Source organism: Culex pipiens, chromosome 3, assembly GCF_016801865.2.
Source record: "Culex pipiens pallens isolate TS chromosome 3, TS_CPP_V2, whole genome shotgun sequence".
In the NCBI taxonomy this organism is placed as follows: Eukaryota; Metazoa; Arthropoda; class Insecta; order Diptera; family Culicidae; genus Culex; species Culex pipiens.
The window spans coordinates 133,120,693-133,144,707 of record NC_068939.1 but is presented as its reverse complement, the minus strand read 5'-3'; the positions used below and the strand labels follow the sequence as shown (position 1 = coordinate 133,144,707).

At 32.6% G+C, this 24,015-nt stretch overlaps 1 protein-coding gene across 3 annotated transcripts in view; it reads right to left on the bottom strand.

Annotated features, from left to right (window-relative positions):
- LOC120428676 (uncharacterized protein DDB_G0271670-like) overlaps positions 1 to 24,015 on the bottom strand; it is a 119,116-nt gene that overhangs the window by 80,885 nt on the left and 14,216 nt on the right. For all 3 annotated transcript variants that reach the window (XM_052709906.1, XM_052709905.1, XM_039593725.2), the window contains exons 3-4: positions 23,272 to 23,571; positions 6,447 to 6,563 (exon numbers count right to left, since the gene is read on the bottom strand). In XM_052709906.1, the coding sequence (XP_052565866.1) occupies positions 6,447 to 6,563; positions 23,272 to 23,571 (417 nt within the window). The remainder of the gene's footprint in view (positions 1 to 6,446; positions 6,564 to 23,271; positions 23,572 to 24,015) is intronic.

The following is a 24,015-nucleotide window of genomic DNA, read 5'->3' as shown; positions in this document are numbered from 1 at the left end:
CGAGCAGCCACGAATTACCTTAAATCGTAATAAAACTCTACACTTTATGGTAGAAAATTAATTTGAATCGCTCAACGTCTATTGTCCCCCGGTTTGCCCCCCATGACAGCCACTGAGGTCCCTACTCAGGGTACCTAAAATGACAAAATTATAATAAATATTCCCCTGGGTAAAGTTTTTGCCTTTGCCTTCACCATACCCAATCTCCATCTCATTCCCTCCCTACAATACTATGGAAGAACTGCTCTGGGAGGACCACTTATTGAGGGGAGTTCCAGAGCCGGGAACCAGTCAGACCTGAGCGAGACAGAGACTGAGGCACCGAAACAATTGTCAACAACAAGGGAGGGAGGCACGAGACCGTGTGCTCCAATCTCCGGATTGTATGAAATTTTATGACCGACGACCTGCCCACGCTTATCTTTCCGCCATCGTTATTGGGACTCGGCGGCCTGGGCCTGGGCTTGAATCTGGCCACTTTGTTGTTTGTTGCTGTTCAGAATAATGCACACACTTGCGCTGGTGATACGTACACACCACGTAGGCAAAGAGTCTGACAAGATAGAATGCCTGATTGTGTGGTTCATTCTGTTCTTGACTGCAAGGTACTTTTCGTGGCTTCTTGCTAATTTAAATTTTACAAAATTATTGAACTTTGCAAAAAAAACAGCTAAAAATATATATTTTTTAGTTCTAAGCGAAAAAAAAGTACGATGATTCAGAAAGTACTTAATTAATATTACTGACATACAAAAATTAAAAAAAATGACTGCGCAGGCTCAACTCGAGGGGAAGCATGAAGTTTTGGGTCTCTAGAAAGACGTGCACTTTGAATTTTTCAAAAATATTTAGACTGGGCCGAATGGTTTTTTTTTCAACGATTGTATGGAAAATTAGAGCGGTTCGTCGTTTTTGCATACAACCAAAAATTGCATGCAATTTGTAGGAAAACCGTGTGATAATTTGCTTGAAATTATAATTAAAAAATAAATATAACAGCAAAATTTGCACATACTTCTGTATGACATAAAAATTACCTTTGTTGGTTCCCTTAAGCTTTTTTTAAATTGAAAATCTAAAATTTAATGGCAATGAAAAAGTGTTCTTAGATACCTAAAACTCCTGAACAGTTTTTTTAATCATAAGTTTTGACGAAAAAAATGCTTTGCGGGGAAAAATCTTTTTGCGAAGTTGTACATTAGCCGTGTTCCATTTTGAGGTCATGTTAAAACAATTTTAGGTGCTCACTTCTTAAATGGTAGATTATAATGTCAGGAACAATACAAGAAAAAAAAATTTTTTTTCTATGATTTACTGAAAAAAGTATTTTTTTTGACAAATTTTCTTAAGAGGCAGTATTTGTAAATTTTTCTCGGTTTGTTCTAGAGGTCGTATCGAGGTGCTCCGATTTGGATGAAACATTCAGCGTTTGTTTGTATATACTTGAGATGAACTCATGCCAAATATGAGCCCTCTACGACAAAGGAAAGTGGGGTAAACGGGCTTTGAAGTTTGAGGTCCACAAAAACCTAAAAAATCTTTAAATTGCTCGCATTTGCGTAAAACTTCATTAATTCCAACTCTCTTAGATGCATTCGAAAGGTCTTTTGAAGCACTTCAAAATGTGCCATAGACATTCAGGATTGGTTCGACTTTTTCTCTTAGCTTTTGCAAATTACTGTCAAAAATGGATTTTTTTAAAACCTTAATATCTTTTTGCAACAGCCTCCAACACCCATACTCCCATATGTCAAAAGATAGGTAATTACATGGACTATAATCCTACGGTGTTAACTTTTTGGCCAATCGCAGTTTTTTGCATAGTTTTTAGATTTTTCTAGAACAAACATTTTACAACGTTAGTTTTTGCCGTGTAGGCCGCCATAGCGGCACTTTTTGGTCTCAATTTTGTCATATTCGGAATCCTCGGACAATTTCACGTAAGTTAGAAGTATTGGAGTTGTAAATTTGATTTAAAAAATAATTAAATAAAACATTTTTGAAAAAGAAATAGATCTTTTTTACCCTGTGATCAATACGTCAAATGCTGTATCAAGTAGGCGAAAACCTGTTTTACCCCTAATCCAACAAATTGTTAAAAAATATTTTAATTCATTCTAAATGGCATTTTTTCGAATCAAATTTACAATTCCAATATTTCTAACTTACGTGAAATTGTCCGAGGATTCCGAATATGACAAAATTGAGACCAAAAAGTGCCGCTATGGCGGCCTACACGGCAAAAACTAACGTTGTAAAATGTTTGTTCTAGAAAAATCTAAAAACTATGAGAATAACTGCGATTGGCCAAAAAGTTATCACCGTAGGCTTATAGTCCATGTAATTACCTATCTTTTGACCTATGGGAGTATGGGTGTTGGAGGCTGTTGCAAGAAGATATTAAGGGTTTAAAAAAATCCATTTTTGACAGTAATTTGCAAAAGCTAAGAGAAAAAGTCGAACCAATCCTGGATGTCTATGGCACATTTTGAAGTGCTTCAAAAGACCTTTCGAATGCATCTAAGAGAGTTAAAATTAATGAAGTTTTACGCAAATGCGAGCAATTTAAAGATTTTTTAGGTTTTTGTGGACCTCGAACTTCAAAGCCCGTTTACCCCACTTTCCTTTGTCGTAGAGGGCTCATATTTGGCATGAGTTCATCTCAAGTATATACAAACAAACGCTGAATGTTTCATCCAAATCGGAGCACCTCGATACGACCTGTTACACATTGGTGAAAAACTCGCTCTTAAATCTCTTGGAATCAATACAACAACTGTTTCAATCAAGTATATATTTTCTTTAAACGATAGCTGTTTGTCTATAGTTAAGATGCATTCTCAATTATTATCAATTATTTGAGCGAGCCACCTAGCCCAGTGGTAACGCTTCGGCGTCGTAAGTTGTAGATCGGGGTTGAAATCCCGGCTCGGACCAACACAACTGATGATCTTTTCCCTTCTGTAATCGACTGCTTAGTAAAGGGAAGGTAGTGCATCGTCATAAACTGGACCTTATCACCTTAGGGAGGTGACCTATGGAATGCTAACATTAACCTTAACATGTTAACATTAAGTTGAGAATGAAACTGCCTCTGAATACGCTTTGTAAATGCCGGCCCCGATACTCTTCAAGGGTGTTCCCCTGAGGAACTGGGCAATATTTACTTTTTTTAGCGGATTTATGTCGAAAAACGCATTTTTGAAAACTTTTTTTAGAAATGCTCATTTAATTTGGGGCAGTCCATTTTCCCAGTAAAACCAAGGCTTGTAACTTGTAGAAAATTTCACGGCGAACATTTAAACATTGAAAAAAGTGCCAATTTTCAATATTTCGTTTAGGTCTGCTCGTCCAACATAACTCCTCGTGGAAAGATGCAGACGCGTGCCCGGACTTGACATTTGGAGTGATCTTGAGTTCGATACTTGCCCTAAGAGATTCTTGATCAAGGAGAAAAATTGAAAATGCAGCACCAGAAATCAGCATCAGCAGCAGAGTAGTAAGTAGCAAGCGATGTTGATAAGCACTTAAACACGATTGAAAAAAATAGATCTCCAAAAGCATAGTTATGAAGTTGAATTATTTTTAACGGTAGATATTTTTATTATACATGGTTGAAGCAACAAAAAAATCAAATTATTCGCTCTACAGCATTGCCTTGTTCTCGATTGCGAAATTACTACTTGAAACTAGAGGGCTTTTGTTAATTTGATTTGGTTAACCGCGGTGGATTTTCTTGAAATAATTCGAACTGTCAAAAATCCACCAAAGCATCTACCACATTGATCGCACAAAAATCTGTGGTAGAAAAGTATCCACCGGTAGATGCTTTGGTGGATTTTTGACAGTTCGAATTATTTCAAGAAAATCCACCGCGGTTAACCAAATCAAATTAACAAAAGCCCTTAGGTGTCCGAAGGCTTGATTGTTGAGGCAATTGCAAACTTCTTTTACACCTGAGCTTCCATCCACGCCGGGATTCGAACTGACGACCCAAGTAACATTTTTAAACCAACTAGCCACCACCAAGTTTTAATGAGGTTTTATTGTAGCATCTTGATTGCTTAATAGTTTTATTTGGGCATTCACCGCAACCAACAAGCAAGAGCTAATTAATAGGTTCTAACAGGGTTTTATCCCTCGGACATAAAACCGGGTGGAAATAAAAGCCGACTGGCTTTCAATAAGGTTTTATGAAAGTTTTAATGCAGGCTTGAAAGCCAGATGGCAATGCCATGCCAAACGGTTTTATCGCATGCTTTGGTAAAACCTAAGGTGTTGTAGCTGTCAAGTGCCATTGGGCATGTAAAAAGCTCACTTAAATCCATAAGCTCCTAAAAGAGCATTCATCGCGGCCAAATAACTGTGCATGAATATGGCGTGCTCTGATTGAATATGATTGGCCGCCATAATGATTGAAAAAAAAGAAAACTGAAAAAATTGATTTAAATTTGATGAAAACACACATTTATGCTGAATTTCTGGTATGATTAATATAGCGATAGATGTTTAAAAATTTATTTAACATTTTTTTCAAAGAATTGCAATAACATATTTTTTAACATTTTTTTTATTCATAACTTATTTTTATTAGGTCCTATTAGGTGATATTTTTTAACATTAAACACTATGATAACAAAATATTGATTTGTGATGAAGCGAGTTGATTTTTTTGGCTCTATCTCCCCTACATTTATCAATAAAATTTCAACCGCAGCTCAATTTGAGCTTTCAAATTATTTGGATTACCTCTAATCAGGGTTGTTAAAATATCAAAATATCAAATATCGCATAGTCGAGGAAAAGGGGAAGAGTGATAGAGAGAGAATGGCATCGCTGGGAATCATGAGACACAAGAAGAGATCTCACAAGCTATCGTGACGGCCGCTATACTCTCGGATATTTTTGGTGCAGAGATAATCTATTGATAGCTTTTTTATCACTCATTTGCAACACTGCCTCTAATATCTATTATTCATCATCGCCATTTTTGACAACCATCTCCATAATTTCATTTGGCAAGACGAAGACTTATTTTTGCCAAAATAAAACCTATTTGACATAAGACGTTTGAAGACGTATGAAATGTCATTTTTCCATAACTCCTGACTAGGTTTTAACAAAGGTTGTATCAAGACTTTGAGGATGTTGTTAGGATTCAGTTGTAAAGCCTTGAACTCCTATGTAGATTTTATAAATAGGCCGTAACAACCTTTTGCGGAGGTCCTTTTGGGTTTTAAGTAGGGTTTATCATGGTTCTGGGGAGTTTGTTGCGACTAAGGGGTTTAAATGTTGTTTTGGCTGATAGGTTTTATAGCGGTTGTGACAGCTTTGATAAAGCCTAAAATGTTACGTGGGCATTATGGGTCAAAAGATAAATATATTTAATAAGGAAAAACATATTGGATTGAAATTATTACAAAAAGGGTACTCAGTCTTTAATTTTAGTCTATGATTAACTTAAAAATATGGCTATATCTCTGGATTTTTTTTTTGGAAAAGCTTCAAATTTTGGGCCCAAGCTGTTTATGGCGCATGTTTTCGAATGAATTTTTGTTTGAAACTGAATTCTTTTAATTTGATAGTGTTATCTGTAAAATAGTCCAAAAAATACCTCTAAAAATGGCTTTGACCATATCTACTGGTCGAACATTGTGAATCGAAAAATATAATGTTCGTCTCAGACCCCACGGCTACAAATCGGAAATATTAAAATTGTGGGTTTTACGAGTGGTTTTCCAATGATGGAAGACACAATTGTTTAAGTGCGGATACAGACATCGCACAGATATTTCAGGAAAAGTGCTCTCAAAAATCAGGCTTTGAGTTCCGGGTTCGGGCCAAAATTCAATCGAAAGAGCGCATCAAAACCTTCAAATTAGTAACAGGATTTTTTTCTGGGACGATTCCCCGCCATGCATGAATTTTTAAATATTTTGGAGAAAAGCGTTTTTCCAAAAGCAAACCTTAAACCTTTCTTTTGTAAAAAATGCCAAAAATGTTGTCATCAGTCTTTAAGTAAATTGTAACTTGATTTAAACAGTACATAAACACATAGTGCATTTAATTGAATTAGTGATATATTTAGTAAATAACTACATTTTTAACTGCATTTGAGCTTGTAATCATCGCTTTGCTCAATTATTTCTGGTAGATTCAGAGAACAGCATTCATTACCATAAAACGCTTACGATACAATTCCACAATCGAATCTGGGCAGTTTTGTAAACAGTGTAATAAAAAAACCCCTTCACCCATTCACAACGCACATCAACGATCCTTAACAGCTCAAGTTCTACCGAGTACAAAATGGCGCCCGTTTGCGTTCGTTCGTTTGTATTTCTTTCAAGTTACACACAGTGTATATAATATTTTAGTAGTTCCCGGACGACTCCCCCCGCTCGAGGAAGGTAGAAAAAAAAAACGACGAAGGAATATTTACTAACCTGTTCCGTTACTTCCAAACCATAAAGCGACCAGATCGTCACTCGGCGACGGATGATAATTACCATACAAGTATGGGCTGGGATAATCGAAAAGCAGCCGCTTGGACGGGGACTCGCCTGAAAAGTTGGAGAAGGGGAAATTTGCGTTGTTTGTTGAAAATGTTTCAAATTGTATAATAACACGGAATTACAGGATGGTTTAAGGATGACGTTATTCAATGTAACCTAGTAATGACAGCACTTTGGAGTCATGGTCAAGGAGAAGTGCACTCGTGTGTTCCTAAATAAGACTCTTGGCCGTGTTCGATTCGTCACCGTCGTGCTAACTTGTCGTACGTGTATTTTGGGCCAAATTGAGTTAAGAACGCCATTTTGTGCAGCTCACAATGCCTCACTTTTTGACCTTCACAGATCCCCAAAATTCGATTTCAATCCTGAGATATTCAATAAAACCCAACAAAAAAACTTCGTGCATTGTTGTCGCTCTTCATAGGAAAGGAAGTTTCAATCTTGTCGTGCTATCTTGACACAGCCTGAACATTGATGTAAGTGCGACAATAGGCCAAAGGGATTTCAGGTCAGAACGCGTTTGACACAAGGACAAGCTCGACTAGTGTAAACATTTTCAGTTATAACTCGGAACTCCGGCAACCAAATTCAACCAAACATCAGGACAATGCACAGAATGGTCAACAAAACAAAACGTGTTTGTTATTGTTTACATTGCATGTTCTCTTTTTTGTTTATTCAAGGTCAAACATTAAAACGCGTTCTCTCGGAACGTCAAAAAGCGACGTACGACAAGATAGCATGGCAGCGTCGAATTGTTTGACAGGGACAGTGGTGCCAAATTGAATGATTTTATTTTGCATCAACATGTTTGTTTCAATAAAATATTGTAAATTTGATTGAAAATTGGTAATTGTTCAAGCTCATAGCTGTAGAGTTTATACACAAAATTGATTTAAAAAATTAGGATTGTTCAACAACAACATCGCTGAACACAAACCTTGAGTGAAAACTTCCGGCGCTTTGTTCCAAACTCCACCACTGGCTGTCATCGAAATATGAACTCGTGTAGTTTAAGACCGTATTCCAAGGATTTGAGAAATTGGACAGGTTTCGGCCGTGAGTTGATTGACCAACCACTACCAATTTGAAGGAGGAAAAAAAAAGCTCTACTCTTGACCGCGGCCAAATGGCGTCGCCAGACTTTTCAGACACCGGACGCGCAGATTTTCCTTAAAAAGAAACAAGATGGCGTGGGCACCTCTTTGACGACCATCATCAGCTTTTGCTGTTGTTTTCGAGAATCCATTTGTTGCGCTATTTAAGGAAGTGGACGCACGAACGTAACGTCGGTACTAATTTAAAGTGGCCTGTTCTTGGCTCGGGTTTCCAACCCGCCGAAATGGTCCGGTCCGGTCGCAGAGCGATTGGAGGTTAAGCTGATTTTAGGGGCAAATTTACGGGAATGATGATTGATTGCCAAGTGCCGGCTGGGAGCGACGATTCTCAACTGGAGCTATCTGGAAAAGACGTCGTCATAGTTGGAAAAGAAGCTGGTTCCGTTTCGAAACAGGTTTAGTCACTTTGTAGATGTTTTTGGAAGATGACAGTGTAGTTTTTGTTGTTTGTTTGCTAAAATTGCAATTTGTTTTTTCCATGCAGGTCTTCATAGAATTCAAAGAGAAGAACTTGAGGACTGTTTGGAAGGCCTGAGAAGTGTCATAACCAAACACCAAATAAACATTACGTAATTTGTCCCAGACTCACTCAGAAAAAGCCTGTGACGGGCGCATTGGACAAATGTCGTGTGTGTAAGGCAGCTTCATTTAAATCGCGATTTCAGTGCGAATTTCTAAGATTGGACCTACTAATTTAGTGTCATTCGGTCGGCCGCGAAAAGTTAGTCGTGAAAATAGTGGAGTTTGCCCGTTTTCTTTGATTATTTGTGCGTTTTGAACGAATTATTTTTCGGTCGGTGGTGACGTTTCTGGCCACCTTTGTGTTTATTTTTTGCGAGCGCCGTCGTGAGAGAGAAAATTGCAGGCGGTAGTGTGACCTGACCTAAACACACTTCGAAGTGCTCAACTTGCATGCAAGTGTGGTGCAAGAGTGACTGCGCGGTGACAGCGACGGTGGAATAAGATGGTGTTGGTCAGCCGATGACTCCCCCTCTCCACCGTACCCCAGCACGAGGGTGTATGTTGTGAGCTGCCTAGAACTTTGAACGCGATCGGCTCGTTGAAAGATGTGGGGTGGAAAGGTGGAAACTTGTGAGAGGGGAGTCTACCAAACTTCACCCTGCTGCTGAGAGGAAGCTTGAAGCAGGGAGGTGCTACCTGGGAGGAACGGGAGACCAACGATTAGCACTGTTTGTCGTGCGAGGGAGGAGCTCAGGTAGCTCAGCGTTGTCTGACGTGTCATTGCCCTTGCCTTACAGTGCTTCCAGATTGTATCCTTTGCAAAGAATTTCTAATATTTGTTTCTCAAATATTTCAATATTTTTCTCACGTCTACAATCTCAATCTCTACGCTGTACTGTACGCTTTGCCTCATTTCCTTTAATAATTTATTATTTTTCAGCTGGTTACAAAGGTAATTTAATATCTAAAACAAAGTTATTGATTATATTCATTTATTATATTACATTGTACTATATATTATTACACTAAACACAACTTTCACAAGAATAATGCAAAAATAAACCGGAGCGTTTGGTACGGTATGTCCACGCATCCTTCCTCCCCTGTAGATTCTGTGAAATGTGATCCGTTCTCAGAATCCTCTCTGCGGTAAACACAACGCAGTAGGGCTGGCCGCTTTAATTTTTGTAATACATTTTCGGGTGTTCTCGGATGTACTACAATTATTAATAATGACAAGAAAAGTGCTTGGGGCGTAATCTAATCACAAGACTTTCCAGCATGCTTTCATCGGACTGGCTGCGTTTGTGTTAGATTAGATTAGATTAGATTAGTAATTTGTCCCAGACTCACTCAACCCACCACCGCCACAGCTGTCAACCGTCTTGGCCACCGTCCAACCTGTCGTAGACCACTTTGCATAGAAGCGAGAGGTACTCCATCCAGTGCATTGCAATGATCGATTCGTTCTGGCCAGGGAACTACCCCGGCCATCAATACGGCGTTACGGGTCCTGAGTGTTTATCACGCACCTCGGCTGGTTGGTCCCTCTGGCCTGTGATATGCCAACTCTTGCGACGACGACGACGACGACGGCATTATCAACGGCCCACGACTTTGTCTATATAATTTAATGTAATTTCAATGTTTTCAATCTTTTAGTTTTTAGTTGCAGCAGCTGCAGCTCCAACGGCACTTATGCTGACTGGATGTCGAAGAGAGGTGGTTTTTTTTTGCGAACCTATAACAGCCTCAAATTGCGTTGGCAACCTGCGCCAGACGCAGAAGGTGGTCCTCGCTTGCCGCAAACATGTCGTCATTTGGTACAAATTCAATTGTAAAAATGAAACGTTGCGTTGCGAGAGCACGACATCTTCGAGCTCAGCGTTCGCCGATTGCATGATGCTCAAACATTTCAAGAACCCGTGAAATGCGAGAGAGATGTAGAGTTTGTGTGCGCCAATTCTGGGACGCATGCAACGCCACGTCCAACTGTCTCGAGCGGGGCCCCCAGGTGGAGAGGAAGTACCTGGCGTCCTCGGCGCACTTAAGAGCTCGGTAAGATCTGAGTGGGGCCTGCGTGCTGCACGTATACGTGGCCGCGTAAGTGGGAAATGCAATTAGATAAAATTAGTCTATTAGTCTAGTCAGAGAGTGACTTTACGAGGGGCGATTGACGGGGTGGACAAATCGACCGCGTGAATGGCAAATTGACTAATTTTATAGAGGTTCCAAACCTTCACGTACGCCTGCAGTTTGGATCGAATCCATCTCAAAAGTAGACCCAATTCCAAAAAAAAGCTCCGACATTCCACAGCAACCTTGGGTCTTCATGTCGCCGGTACTTTTACAACAAGTACCGATAATACCCATCCAACCAAAAAAAGGAAAATAAATTAAAACGCACTTAAGCAATCGCCACGGCTTTGATTATCCTAATTAATACACTTGTTCAGCAGAATTAATTTATTAGTGTCATTGGCCGAGCCGGACAGCACCGTTTTGGGAAGAACCCGAAACAACCTTTTTATGTTTTATTGCTGGTCACTGATAAGGGAGCAGGTTCGCGGATGGCGCTAAAATTTCGAACGAACAAATGCCGTCTTTTTATTTACTTCGCAAGGATGCCACCGTTATCAGTGGCAGTGTCCGTTTCATTTTTGGAGTTTCGAGATGCGTCAGGATGGGTGGTTTTGTGCGGCACTGTTGCACTTGTTTTATTTATTTTATTTATTGAAGAATTGTGGGTATGCGGTCCAGTTTTTGGAAATAAGGTATTAAAATATCAAATTGAAAAAAAATATTTGTTGTCAATTTCAAAACAATGGATCTAAACACTTGTTAGAGTTACTGACATGCCCATGAGTTAATACCAAAAAGATTAAAATTAAATTCAAATATTTACTCGTGAACGTGAATATTGTTCATGATTTCATGAAATGGATGCATGCAGTCGTGGAAAATATTCATGATTTTATGAATAAAAATTCGTGATTACGATCAAAAAAATATATCTCGTGAATAAAAATTCATGATTTCATGCATGCAACTCATGAAAACTTTTAAATTTACATTGATCTCAGTCATGTGATAAAACAAAATGCTTTAAATAACGAAAAAATACAATCATAAATTAAGTCAGTTCAAGAAATGTCAACATTCACAAACCCGACATGAGCATTTCAGAAACGTTCTTTCAGACTCGATTATCCAAAGGATTCAGAAGAAATCACTTCGGAACTTAAATTACTAAAAATGCAATAAATACTTAAAACAATTAAAATACTTAACATACATAAAATACTTAAAATACTTAAAATACTTAAAATACTTAAAAAACTTAATATACTTAATATACTTAAAATACTTCAAATACTTAAAATACTTAAAATACTTAAAATACTTAAAATACTTAAAATACTTAAAATACTTGAAATACTTAAAATACTTAAAATACTTAAAATACTTAAAATACTTAAAATACTTAAAATACTTGAAATGCTTAAAATACTTAAAATACTTAAAATACTTAAAATACTTAAAATACTTAAAATACTTAAAATACTTAAAATACTTAAAATACTTAAAATACTTAAAATACTTAAAATACTTAAAATACTTAAAATACTTAAAATACTTTAAATACTTAAAATACTTTAAATACTTAAAATACTTTAAAAAAATAAAATACTTAAAATACTTAAAATACTTAAAATACTTAAAATACTTAAAATACTTAAAATACTTAAAATACTTAAAATACTTAAAATACTTAAAATACTTAAAAAACTTAAAATACTTTAAATACTTAAAAAAACTTAATATACTTAATATACTTAAAATACTTCAAATACTTAAAATACTTAAAATACTTAAAATACTTAAAATACTTAAAATACTTGAAATACTTAAAATACTTAAAATACTTAAAATACTTAAAATACTTAAAATACTTAAAATACTTGAAAAACTTAAAATACTTAAAATACTTAAAATACTTAAAATACTTAAAATACTTAAAATACTTAAAATACTTAAAATACTTAAAATACTTAAAATACTTAAAATACTTAAAATACTTAAAATACTTAAAATACTTAAAATACTTAAAATACTTAAAATACTTAAAATACTTAAAATACTTAAAATACTTAAAATACTTAAAACACTTAAAATTTTTAAAATACTTAAAATACTTAAAATAGGGGAACTATACCCTTTCTCAGCCTATTTCTATTATCGGCCTATCAGCACTTTGATCATGAATTACAGCTTTCATAAAGTATTTTTGTCTGTTCCAAAGTTACAAATAGCTCAAATTAAAGTGAGCAAGCAACTCTCCATTGTTGATACATCTGAAAATGTAGATTTAATAGCGGAAAACGGCAAAAGTGATGAGAATTGGTCGAATGGCTTAGAGTGATTAAAATGGGTTTATTTCTACTACTTAAAATACTTAAAATACTTAAATTACTTAAATTACTTAAAATACATAAAATACTTAAAATACTTAAAATACTTAAAATACTTAAAATACTTAAAATACTTAAAATACTTAAAATACTTAAAATACTTAAAAAACTCAAAATACATAAAATAATTAAAATACTTTCAATAATTAAAATACTTAAAATAATTAAAATATTTAAAAAACTTAGAATACATAAAATACTTAAAATACTTAAAATACTTAAAATACTTAAAATACTTAAAATACTTAAAATACTTAAAATACTTAAAATACTTAAAATACTTAAAATACTTAAAATACTTAAAATACTTAAAATACTTAAAATACTTAAAATACTTAAAATACTTAAAATACTTAAAATACTTAAAATACTTAAAATACTTAAAATACTTAAAATACTTAAAATACTTAAAATACTTAAAATACTTAAAATACTTAAAATACTTAAAATACTTAAAATACTTAAAATACTTAAAATACTTAAAATACTTAAAATACTTAAAATACTTAAAATACTTAAAATACTTAAAATACTTAAAATACTTAAAATACTTAAAATACTTAAAATACTTAAAATACTTAAAACACTTAAAATTTTTAAAATACTTAAAATACTTAAAATAGGGGAACTATACCCTTTCTCAGCCTATTTCTATTATCGGCCTATCAGCACTTTGATCATGAATTACAGCTTTCATAAAGTATTTTTGTCTGTTCCAAAGTTACAAATAGCTCAAATTAAAGTGAGCAAGCAACTCTCCATTGTTGATACATCTGAAAATGTAGATTTAATAGCGGAAAACGGCAAAAGTGATGAGAATTGGTCGAATGGCTTAGAGTGATTAAAATGGGTTTATTTCTACTACTTAAAATACTTAAAATACTTAAATTACTTAAATTACTTAAAATACATAAAATACTTAAAATACTTAAAATACTTAAAATACTTAAAATACTTAAAATACTTAAAATACTTAAAAAACTCAAAATACATAAAATAATTAAAATACTTTCAATAATTAAAATACTTAAAATAATTAAAATATTTAAAAAACTTAGAATACTTAAAATACTTAAAATACTTAAAATACTTAAAATACTTAAAATACTTAAAATACTTAAAATACTTAAAATACTTAAAATACTTAAAATACTTAAAATACTTAAAATACTTAAAATACTTAAAATACTTAAAATACTTAAAATACTTAAAATACTTAAAATACTTAAAATACTTAAAATACTTAAAATACTTAAAATACTTAAAATACTTAAAATACTTAAAATACTTAAAATACTTAAAATACTTAAAATACTTAAAATACTTAAAATACTTGAAATACTTAAAATACTTAAAATACTTAAAATACTTAAAATACTTAAAATACTTAAAATAGGGGAACTATACCCTTTCTCAGCCTATTTCTATTATCGGCCTATCAGCACTTTGATCATGAATTACAGCTTTCATAAAGTATTTTTGTCTGTTCCAAAGTTACAAATAGCTCAAGTTAAAGTGAGCAAGCAACTCTCCATTGTTGATACATCTGAAAATGTAGATTTAATAGCGGAAAACGGCAAAAGTGATGAGAATTGGTCGAATATCTTAGAGTGATTAAAATGGGTATATTTCTCCTACTTAAAATACTTAAAATACTTAAATTACTTAAAATACATAAAATACTTAAAATACTTAAAATACTTAAAATACTTAAAAAACTTAAAATACATAAAATAATTAAAATACTTTCAATAATTAAAATACATAAAATACTTAAAATACTTAAAATACTTAAAATACTTAAAATACTTAAAATACTTAAAAAACTTAAAATACATAAAATAATTAAAATACTTTCAATAATTAAAATACTTAAAATAATTAAAATATTTAAAAAACTTAGAATACTTAAAATACTTAAAATACTTAAAATACTTAAAATACTTAAAATATTAAAAATACTTAAAATACTTAAAATACTTAAAATACTTAAAATACTTAAAATACTTAAAATACTTAAAATACTTAAAATACTTAAAATACTTAAAATACTTAAAATACTTAAAATACTTAAAATACTTAAAATACTTAAAATACTTAAAATACTTAAAATACTTAAAATACTTAAAATACTTAAAATACTTAAAATACTTAAAATACTTAAAATACTTAAAATACTTAAAATACTTAAAATACTTGAAATACTTAAAATACTTAAAATACTTAAAATACTTAAAATACTTAAAATACTTAAAATACTTAAAATACTTAAAATACTTAAAATACTTAAAATACTTAAAATACTTGAAATACGTAAAATACTTAAAATACTTAAAATACTTAAAATACTTAAAATACTTAAAATACTTAAAATACTTAAAATACTTAAAATACTTAAAATACTTAAAATACTTAAAATACTTAAAATACTTAAAATAGGGGAACTATACCCTTTCTCAGCCTATTTCTATTATCGGCCTATCAGCACTTTGATCATGAATTACAGCTTTCATAAAGTATTTTTGTCTGTTCCAAAGTTACAAATAGCTCAAATTAAAGTGAGCAAGCAACTCTCCATTGTTGATACATCTGAAAATGTAGATTTAATAGCGGAAAACGGCAAAAGTGATGAGAATTGGTCGAATGGCTTAGAGTGATTAAAATGGGTTTATTTCTACTACTTAAAATACTTAAAATACTTAAATTACTTAAATTACTTAAAATACATAAAATACTTAAAATACTTAAAATACTTAAAATACTTAAAATACTTAAAATACTTAAAATACTTAAAATACTTAAAATACTTAAAATACTTAAAATACTTAAAAAACTCAAAATACATAAAATAATTAAAATACTTTCAATAATTAAAATACTTAAAATAATTAAAATATTTAAAAAACTTAGAATACTTAAAATACTTAAAATACTTAAAATACTTAAAATACTTAAAATACTTGAAATACTTAAAATACTTAAAATACTTAAAATACTTAAAATACTTAAAATACTTAAAATAGGGGAACTATACCCTTTCTCAGCCTATTTCTATTATCGGCCTATCAGCACTTTGATCATGAATTACAGCTTTCATAAAGTATTTTTGTCTGTTCCAAAGTTACAAATAGCTCAAGTTAAAGTGAGCAAGCAACTCTCCATTGTTGATACATCTGAAAATGTAGATTTAATAGCGGAAAACGGCAAAAGTGATGAGAATTGGTCGAATGGCTTAGAGTGATTAAAATGGGTATATTTCTCCTACTTAAAATACTTAAAATACTTAAATTACTTAAAATACATAAAATACTTAAAATACTTAAAATACTTAAAATACTTAAAAAACTTAAAATACATAAAATAATTAAAATACTTTCAATAATTGAAATACATAAAATACTTAAAATACTTAAAATACTTAAAATACTTAAAATACTTAAAATACTTAAAAAACTTAAAATACATAAAATAATTAAAATACTTTCAATAATTAAAATACTTAAAATAATTAAAATATTTAAAAAACTTAGAATACTTAAAATACTTAAAATACTTAAAATACTTAAAATACTTAAAATACTTAAAATACTTAAAATACTTAAAATACTTAAAATACTTAAAATACTTAAAATACTTAAAATACTTAAAATACTTAAAATACTTAAAATACTTAAAATACTTAAAATACTTAAAATACTTAAAATACTTAAAATACTTGAAATACTTAAAATACTCAAAATACTTAAAATACTTAAAATAGGGGAACTATACCCTTTCTCAGCCTATTTCTATTATCGGCCTATCAGCACTTTGATCATGAATTACAGCTTTCATAAAGTATTTTTGTCTGTTCCAAAGTTACAAATAGCTCAAGTTAAAGTGAGCAAGCAACTCTCCATTGTTGATACATCTGAAAATGTAGATTTAATAGCGGAAAACGGCAAAAGTGATGAGAATTGGTCGAATGGCTTAGAGTGATTAAAATGGGTATATTTCTCCTACTTAAAATACTTAAAATACTTAAATTACTTAAAATACATAAAATACTTAAAATACTTAAAATACTTAAAATACTTAAAAAACTTAAAATACATAAAATAATTAAAATACTTTCAATAATTAAAATACATAAAATACTTAAAATACTTAAAATACTTAAAATACTTAAAATACTTAAAATACTTAAAATACTTAAAATACTTAAAATACTTAAAAAACTTAAAATACATAAAATAATTAAAATACTTTCAATAATTAAAATACTTAAAATAATTAAAATATTTAAAAAACTTAGAATACTTAAAATACTTAAAATACTTAAAATACTTAAAATACTTAAAATACTAAAAATACTTAAAATACTTAAAATACTTAAAATACTTAAAATACTTAAAATACTTAAAATACTTAAAATACTTAAAATACTTAAAATACTTAAAATACTTAAAATACTTAAAATACTTAAAATACTTAAAATACTTAAAATACTTAAAATACTTAAAATACTTAAAATACTTAAAATACTTAAAATACTTAAAATACTTAAAATACTTGAAATACTTAAAATACTTAAAATACTTAAAATACTTAAAATACTTAAAATACTTAAAATACTTAAAATACTTAAAATACTTGAAATACTTAAAATACTTAAAATACTTAAAATACTTAAAATACTTAAAATACTTAAAATACTTAAAATACTTAAAATACTTAAAATACTTAAAATACTTAAAATACTTAAAATACTTAAAATAGGGGAACTATACCCTTTCTCAGCCTATTTCTATTATCGGCCTATCAGCACTTTGATCATGAATTACAGCTTTCATAAAGTATTTTTGTCTGTTCCAAAGTTACAAATAGCTCAAATTAAAGTGAGCAAGCAACTCTCCATTGTTGATACATCTGAAAATGTAGATTTAATAGCGGAAAACGGCAAAAGTGATGACAATTGGTCGAATGGCTTAGAGTGATTAAAATGGGTATATTTCTCCTACTTAAAATACTAAAAATACTTAAATTACTTAAATTACTTAAAATACATAAAATACTTAAAATACTTAAAATACTTAAAATACATAAAATAATTAAAATACTTTCAATAATTAAAATACTTAAAATAATTAAAATACTTAAAAAACTTAGAATACTTTAAATACTTAAAATACTTAAAATACTTGAAATACTCAAAATACTAAAAATACTTAAAATACTTAAAATAATTAAAATACTTTCAATAATTAAAATACTTAAAATACTTAAAATACTTAAAAAACTTAGAATACTTTAAATACTTAAAAAACTTAAAATACTTTAAATACTCAAAATACTTAAAATACTAAAAATACTTAAAATAATTAAAATACTTTCAATAATTAAAATACTTAAAATAATTGAAATACTTAAAGAAAAAAAATAAACCAGCAAATTTAAAGAAAATTGAAATAAACTATCTCTTAGTTTCCCAAGAAAAATGATCAAATATTTAAGAAAAATTTTCCGTGTTTTTAAAATAGTTTCCAGATAATTATTGCTGAACTACTTACAAAACCATTTTACCCTTCTGATGAATCCTCTTACGCAATTTAAATTCTCAAAAAAAAAAAAAAAAAAATAGCTTTTCAAGCACTCGTCGGGTCTTCCCCTTGGACCCATGCACGAAGAAGTTGATAGCGATTATTTTTATATTAATAATGAAGGGAAAAACGGTTTCCCCCAGCAGACACTCCACAGTCCACCTATCCAAAAGGGACAGTTCTCCCCTCTGTCTCTCTCGACGTAGGATTGTTTGTACTTAAAATTTATTAACATTTATTTGTCACTTTTCTTGTCGTCGCGCGCGCCGTTCCACAAACCGCGCTGGCCGCTGTTCTGGGTTGTCGTGTCGCCAATAATTTAAAATCACGCCGACCACGAGACGTCTGGAAGCGTGCGCGCGAAAATTGAAGCCGCGAAACTTACGTGGGGGCTGGCTGGCTGCCGCTGCTGCTAGGGTTCTGGGAGACGGGGAAGATTTTCTTATTTTTCCCTCCCGGAGGATTTTGCCCAGACGGGGTAGGCTTCTGGTGGATTTTTTGTGTGTGCTTTTTTTCTTTTTTCCTTTAATTTAGTGCATTTTTTTTTGCACAATCAAGCTTCTCAACTAGGCACTATAGTTTGTGACACAAATGGCGATATTTAGCTTTTTTCTACTTTTAAATGTTGATATTTTTGCGAAATAATTTTAAAAACAATGCGCATACAAATTTGGCATATATGTTTAGGAGATTCATTTGACGAAAATGTCTAACGATTTTATTGCCGATTGTAAGACTGTTCAGTACTGAGAAATCCATCCAAGGCATTCTTAGTCCTATTTTTTTGTGTTTTTTTTAATCTTTGTGTGTACTTTTTCTATGACCAAAGAAGTCATTTCGTCCATACAACTTGGTGCCTTCGGCAATGTTTAAGAACATCTAAAAAAAAATAGTTGCACTCAAAAGAATACTCACTAAAAATACTTATTCGTATTTTTTACAAAAATATTGGATATAATTTTGATGACAAAAATGACCTATTTTGAGCAATTGCACAAGTTGGTTAAAGTTTATTTGGCAGTGCTGCCAATTTTTTGAAAACACCACGATTTTTTTTAATTTGGTGGAAAAGCCGAAATAAATATTTTTTTATGTACTTCACAAAATTTTTGATATCGTGCATCGTTTTCGAGCTAAATCCACGTTTATGTTTTGGTACAGAACGAAAATTAAGTGGGAAATTGATGTTCGGAAAACGTTCTGTGGCTTCCAATTCAAACGAGGTTTTGCAAATGGACAACTTTTGTTTTGGTTGAAAATATGGGTGGTTCAGGATTAGGGTGTTTTGAAAAAATCTAACTTTTCAGGAATATTTTTGGGATTTGTGTTGTTTTGTAGAAAATTGATGGGTTTGCCAATCTAAGCATTTTTGTTCAAGACATCAAAATTTTAACTTGCAGTTTACGTCGTCTACGACCAAGTTTATAGAAAGCATCTGGCCAAACCATTAAAATAGTGTTTTGATCTTAGCAATTCTGGGTTAAGTTTTTTGAAGAGTGATGTTTAGGTGCAATTTTAGAAGTGTAAAGAACAAACCTTTTCGTTTACTGAAAAGTCATTTTGAACTTAAGGGTCAAACGTCAATACAGTCGACTCTCTGGTTGTCAATATCCAAGGGACCGTCGAGGAAGAGAATCATCAGTTTACAGAACGATGCAAAATGAAGACTCGATTGAAAATATGTTTTTGTTGGTACCCAGCTATGGGAGAGAATCATGGCAACGTCCAGCAAACAAAAACAAACTAATGTCAAACACCCTTCAAAACTTCGTTTTGCCAAGAAAAATGTCTATGCAAGCCATGAGATAGTGACAATATTGACAACCGGAAGAGATTTTTAAAGCAAACAGAATCCAAAGGACCGTCGAGGAAGAGATCCTTCAAGCAAGAGAAAATATCGAGGAATAAAGCCAATCGAAGCATGCAGTTTGAAGGGACTGAAGAATTCATCGATAGATGGAGCAATATTGATATCAAGAAGATCGACAGCCAGAGAGCTGACTGTAGTATATTTCTTCAAACTCGAGACATCTTCATTTGAAAATGTTCAATTTTCAAAGGAAAAGTGTATGGGACCACCCTTACCAAGCATGAGCATGAGCATGAGCATGGTTGACTGCCAATGAGCTGCTACTCCGTTATTGACAGATCAGCTGAAGTTAAACAATGAATCAAAAATGATCAGTGGGAGCCAACCATTCGTCCACTGTTTAACCTCTGAAGATCCCTACTTTATTAGTCAATACCGGCGCCCTCCCAAGAAGCCTGCAGTTCAACGAAATGGAGGAATGTTAGTCCGATAGTTGAAGTTGCAGACTCATCAAGCACACAGTTTTTCGCTATATACTTGTTGATACCGCTTGAGACCGTTGAATCCACAGCATCTCCTTCAAGCATCACGTGATTAATTTTTTTTGGGTTAGTAGGATAAGGTATTGGCTTTTCGATGCCTCCCGAGCTACGGCGCTATGGGGAGGACTTTCATAACAGACCCGTCGGCGAGCCTTCCGAGCAACGGTGCTATGGGAAGGTCTTTCTGGTTAGCACACAAAGTCACTCACACACAATTATTTCACTCCACTATTAATTAATCCAAAATGTCAGTGCATCTTTCGATCATTATATAGAAATGGCTTTTTCACCATAAAAAATAAAACCTTATTCAAAACATTATACACAATTTACCCGACGCCGTGCCTTCCGATCAACGATGATATAGGAAGGGCTTTGAAAATCACAAAACAATTAATTAAGATCTCAAAAAAAATCACAAAAAAAACACCAATTACTCAACGAAAATTACGCTCAAGACACAAATAATTCAGTAAGTCATGCTATTATTCGATCACCACAATCACTCACCCCTAACGAATAGCGACACAAAAGCACACACAAAAAAATAACCTGCATAATCACGATTTCGCGTCCCCACTTCCAGCGCACCAATGATGCTATTATTCGATTACCACAATCACTCACTCCATACGAATCACAGCGACACAAAAGAAATGAAAATGAGCATGCAAAAACAAGACAACGCGTCCCCGTGGTCAGCGCACTAATCAGTGTATGGGACCACCCTTACCAAATTAAATAACTGCCCAACTACATGTTTTTTAATGTAATCTCTCCCGCTAAATCTGAATTGAGTCAAATTTTCGAAATTTCGATTTTTGGTAATACTTCAGGTTTGCATGTAAAACATCACATAAACTCGTTTTTTGAAATTTTAAACAACTTGTGCTGAAGCTCAAAACATGGCATCCAAACATGAGATTTAAAAAAAATGTAATTTTGTGCTATCTTTTTTGTGAAATGTTGTCTCTAAACTAAAAAAGTATTTTTTGACAAGAAGCTATTTTTTAGAGATTGAAATTTATGAAAAGTCCAATGTAATATCTACAACTTTTCCGAAGTCACAATTGATCAGAAAATACGTTCTCAAGAGACAAATTTTCTAATATTTCAATAGACTTTTTGTACTAACGATTCAAAATGTCTTCTTGTTTATAGAAAAGATACACACAAAATTCATCCTCGAACCCGAATGACTTTTAAGTTAAATGGTCCTTAAGGTGAAGCCGTTGATAATTTTTGAAGAAAATTTATCATCATTATAAAATATTCTGTATTAAATTCAATTTAACGAATTTCAGCACCAAAAGGAATCAGCATGTGCCGGTTGTTGCCTTTTTGAAGCCACTGAAAGATTTTTTTATCTAAATCAATTGGGCTTCAAAATTTATATAATTTTGTGGCACAGTCATTGGCGTCCTAGTTGGCAATCATTGATTAATGACGATTTCCATAACTTTACAAGGAATAGGATAATCGTTACCAAAAGGAATCAGCATGACATTGTGTAGGGCACTCGTAGAAGAAATTTTGTCAAAATATCTAAAGCGACGCAAAATTTATATCTTTGAACGAAAAATCATGACAATGATGGAAGTCTTCACGTTAGACGAAAAAAAATAACAAAGTTTATTAAAAAATAAACAAAAAAAATCAAAAAATTAATGGTTCAATTCAAAAAAAAAAATTGAAAAAGCAACAAATATTTCAAGAAAGAAATAACGAAAAAGGTTTAAGGATTTAAATAAATGCCTCATGCAAAATACAATACAATACTGGATAAAAACATACTAAAAATATACGATGATGCAATAAAACAAAGGTGAAAAAGTTTGGAAACGTATCATGTCACTTAATTAAAACCTTTAAAAATACTTTCATAAAATTGCTTCTGTAAATGCTGAATGTATGTTTCAGTCTAGAGAATTAACGCCAACCAATGGTATCTGCTTATCTTCAGAGAATTTGTCTGCAAGTCCATGGAATCTTATTTCCATTCCTTTCTTTATCTAATTGTTTAGCTTGTCGCGGTTTTCCTAAAAAGCGTCTGTCTTTGCCTTGGGAAGACACTTTTCTGTATAATCTCCCTCTCTTTTCGATTGTTTCAACAACAGCGAAATTGTTTTGTCTGATTCAGGTTTATGTTGTCAGTTAGGATGAACTTCAACCTTAAGTACAATTTGTCGTAATTTTCGGTAATCATTTGGATTTCATTAGAAACTTGATGATTCAAAATTGAAATTTATTCATCGGAAATCAGCCAATTTCGAATCAGACAGTCAAAATACTGCTAAGATTTTCGCAATCACGTTGCGCTGAAACGAAAGTGCCCACACTCTTTTTTCCAAAGGTTCACAAATCGCGTCACTTTCGCGGACCACAATTCAAACCCAATCCAGGGACTGACCACGAAACGACGAGACGCTTGCGTCCGTCGTCGCCTTTAATTAAACGATAACACTAATGGACTTAATGATAAAAGTGTCTAGTTTTATTAATAAATTTAGCACATTTGCTGGGGGTCTGTGCCCTGGACATGTCTGCGTGAGCATAACTTTGCGTGTACCAGTGTGTTTGTGAGTTGGTTGACGTGACAACGACTTCAAGACAACATCACCAACAAAAAAAAAACCCCAGACTTGCTCTATTAGCCAATTGCGTGCCAGAAATAATCTTGCCCATAAAAAAACAAGATCGCCAATTGAGTGCTTCGGAAAGGAGGTTGTTGCTTGTTTTTTTTTCGGTGAAAATCGGCGCAAGGGGGACGTACCTTGGAGCTGATTCGCTGCCGTCGAGTACTCGGAAGCTTTTTGCACGTTGACTTTGGGTCGGTTTTTGGCCGTCGACGCGGTCGACGATGTTCCACCGATGGCCGTGGACAGGGTCGTGGTGGTGGAGCTGGAGATGCTGCAGCCGTTCGTCGAGGTTAGGCTCGGTGGAGCAGGGGCGGACGGTGCTGGGGGTCCAACGGGAGGCGTTGAGTTGGAGGAGTTTTCTAGGAGGAGCTGCTGCACCTGCAGAATGTCCACGTACTCGTCGAGGCTGGCGTTCGGGTTGGTGCGGTTGGAAGCTGGGGGGAAAGGACGAGATGGTGAGAGTGGGGTTAAATGATTTTGTTTGATATTATACTTTGTAGCTGGAGTTTTTGGAATGATGAGATCTTTACCGTCAAAAAACTGTGTGACATTGGGTCAAAAAGTTCATTTAATTCAAATCTCATCAATTTTGATTGGTTTTGTAAGGCAGGAAAAGGGTGGCCCATTTTCCCCTCAAGTGGATTTTATTTTAACACTTCAACAACCGAGCTTCTGAATGATTTGAATGCTCCGTTTTTGTTTGTTTACCTTGATAATAGAACCCATTTATATTTTAAGCATTGAACTAACACGGTGTATTTTTTCGAGACCATAAAGATACAAAATTCGGTATGTCTGATATTTGGCACCGTGAAAGAAGGGCTTTTTCCCGACATTTTGCGGGGTATTCCGAAATATTTCGTCGGGGGGTCTAGAGC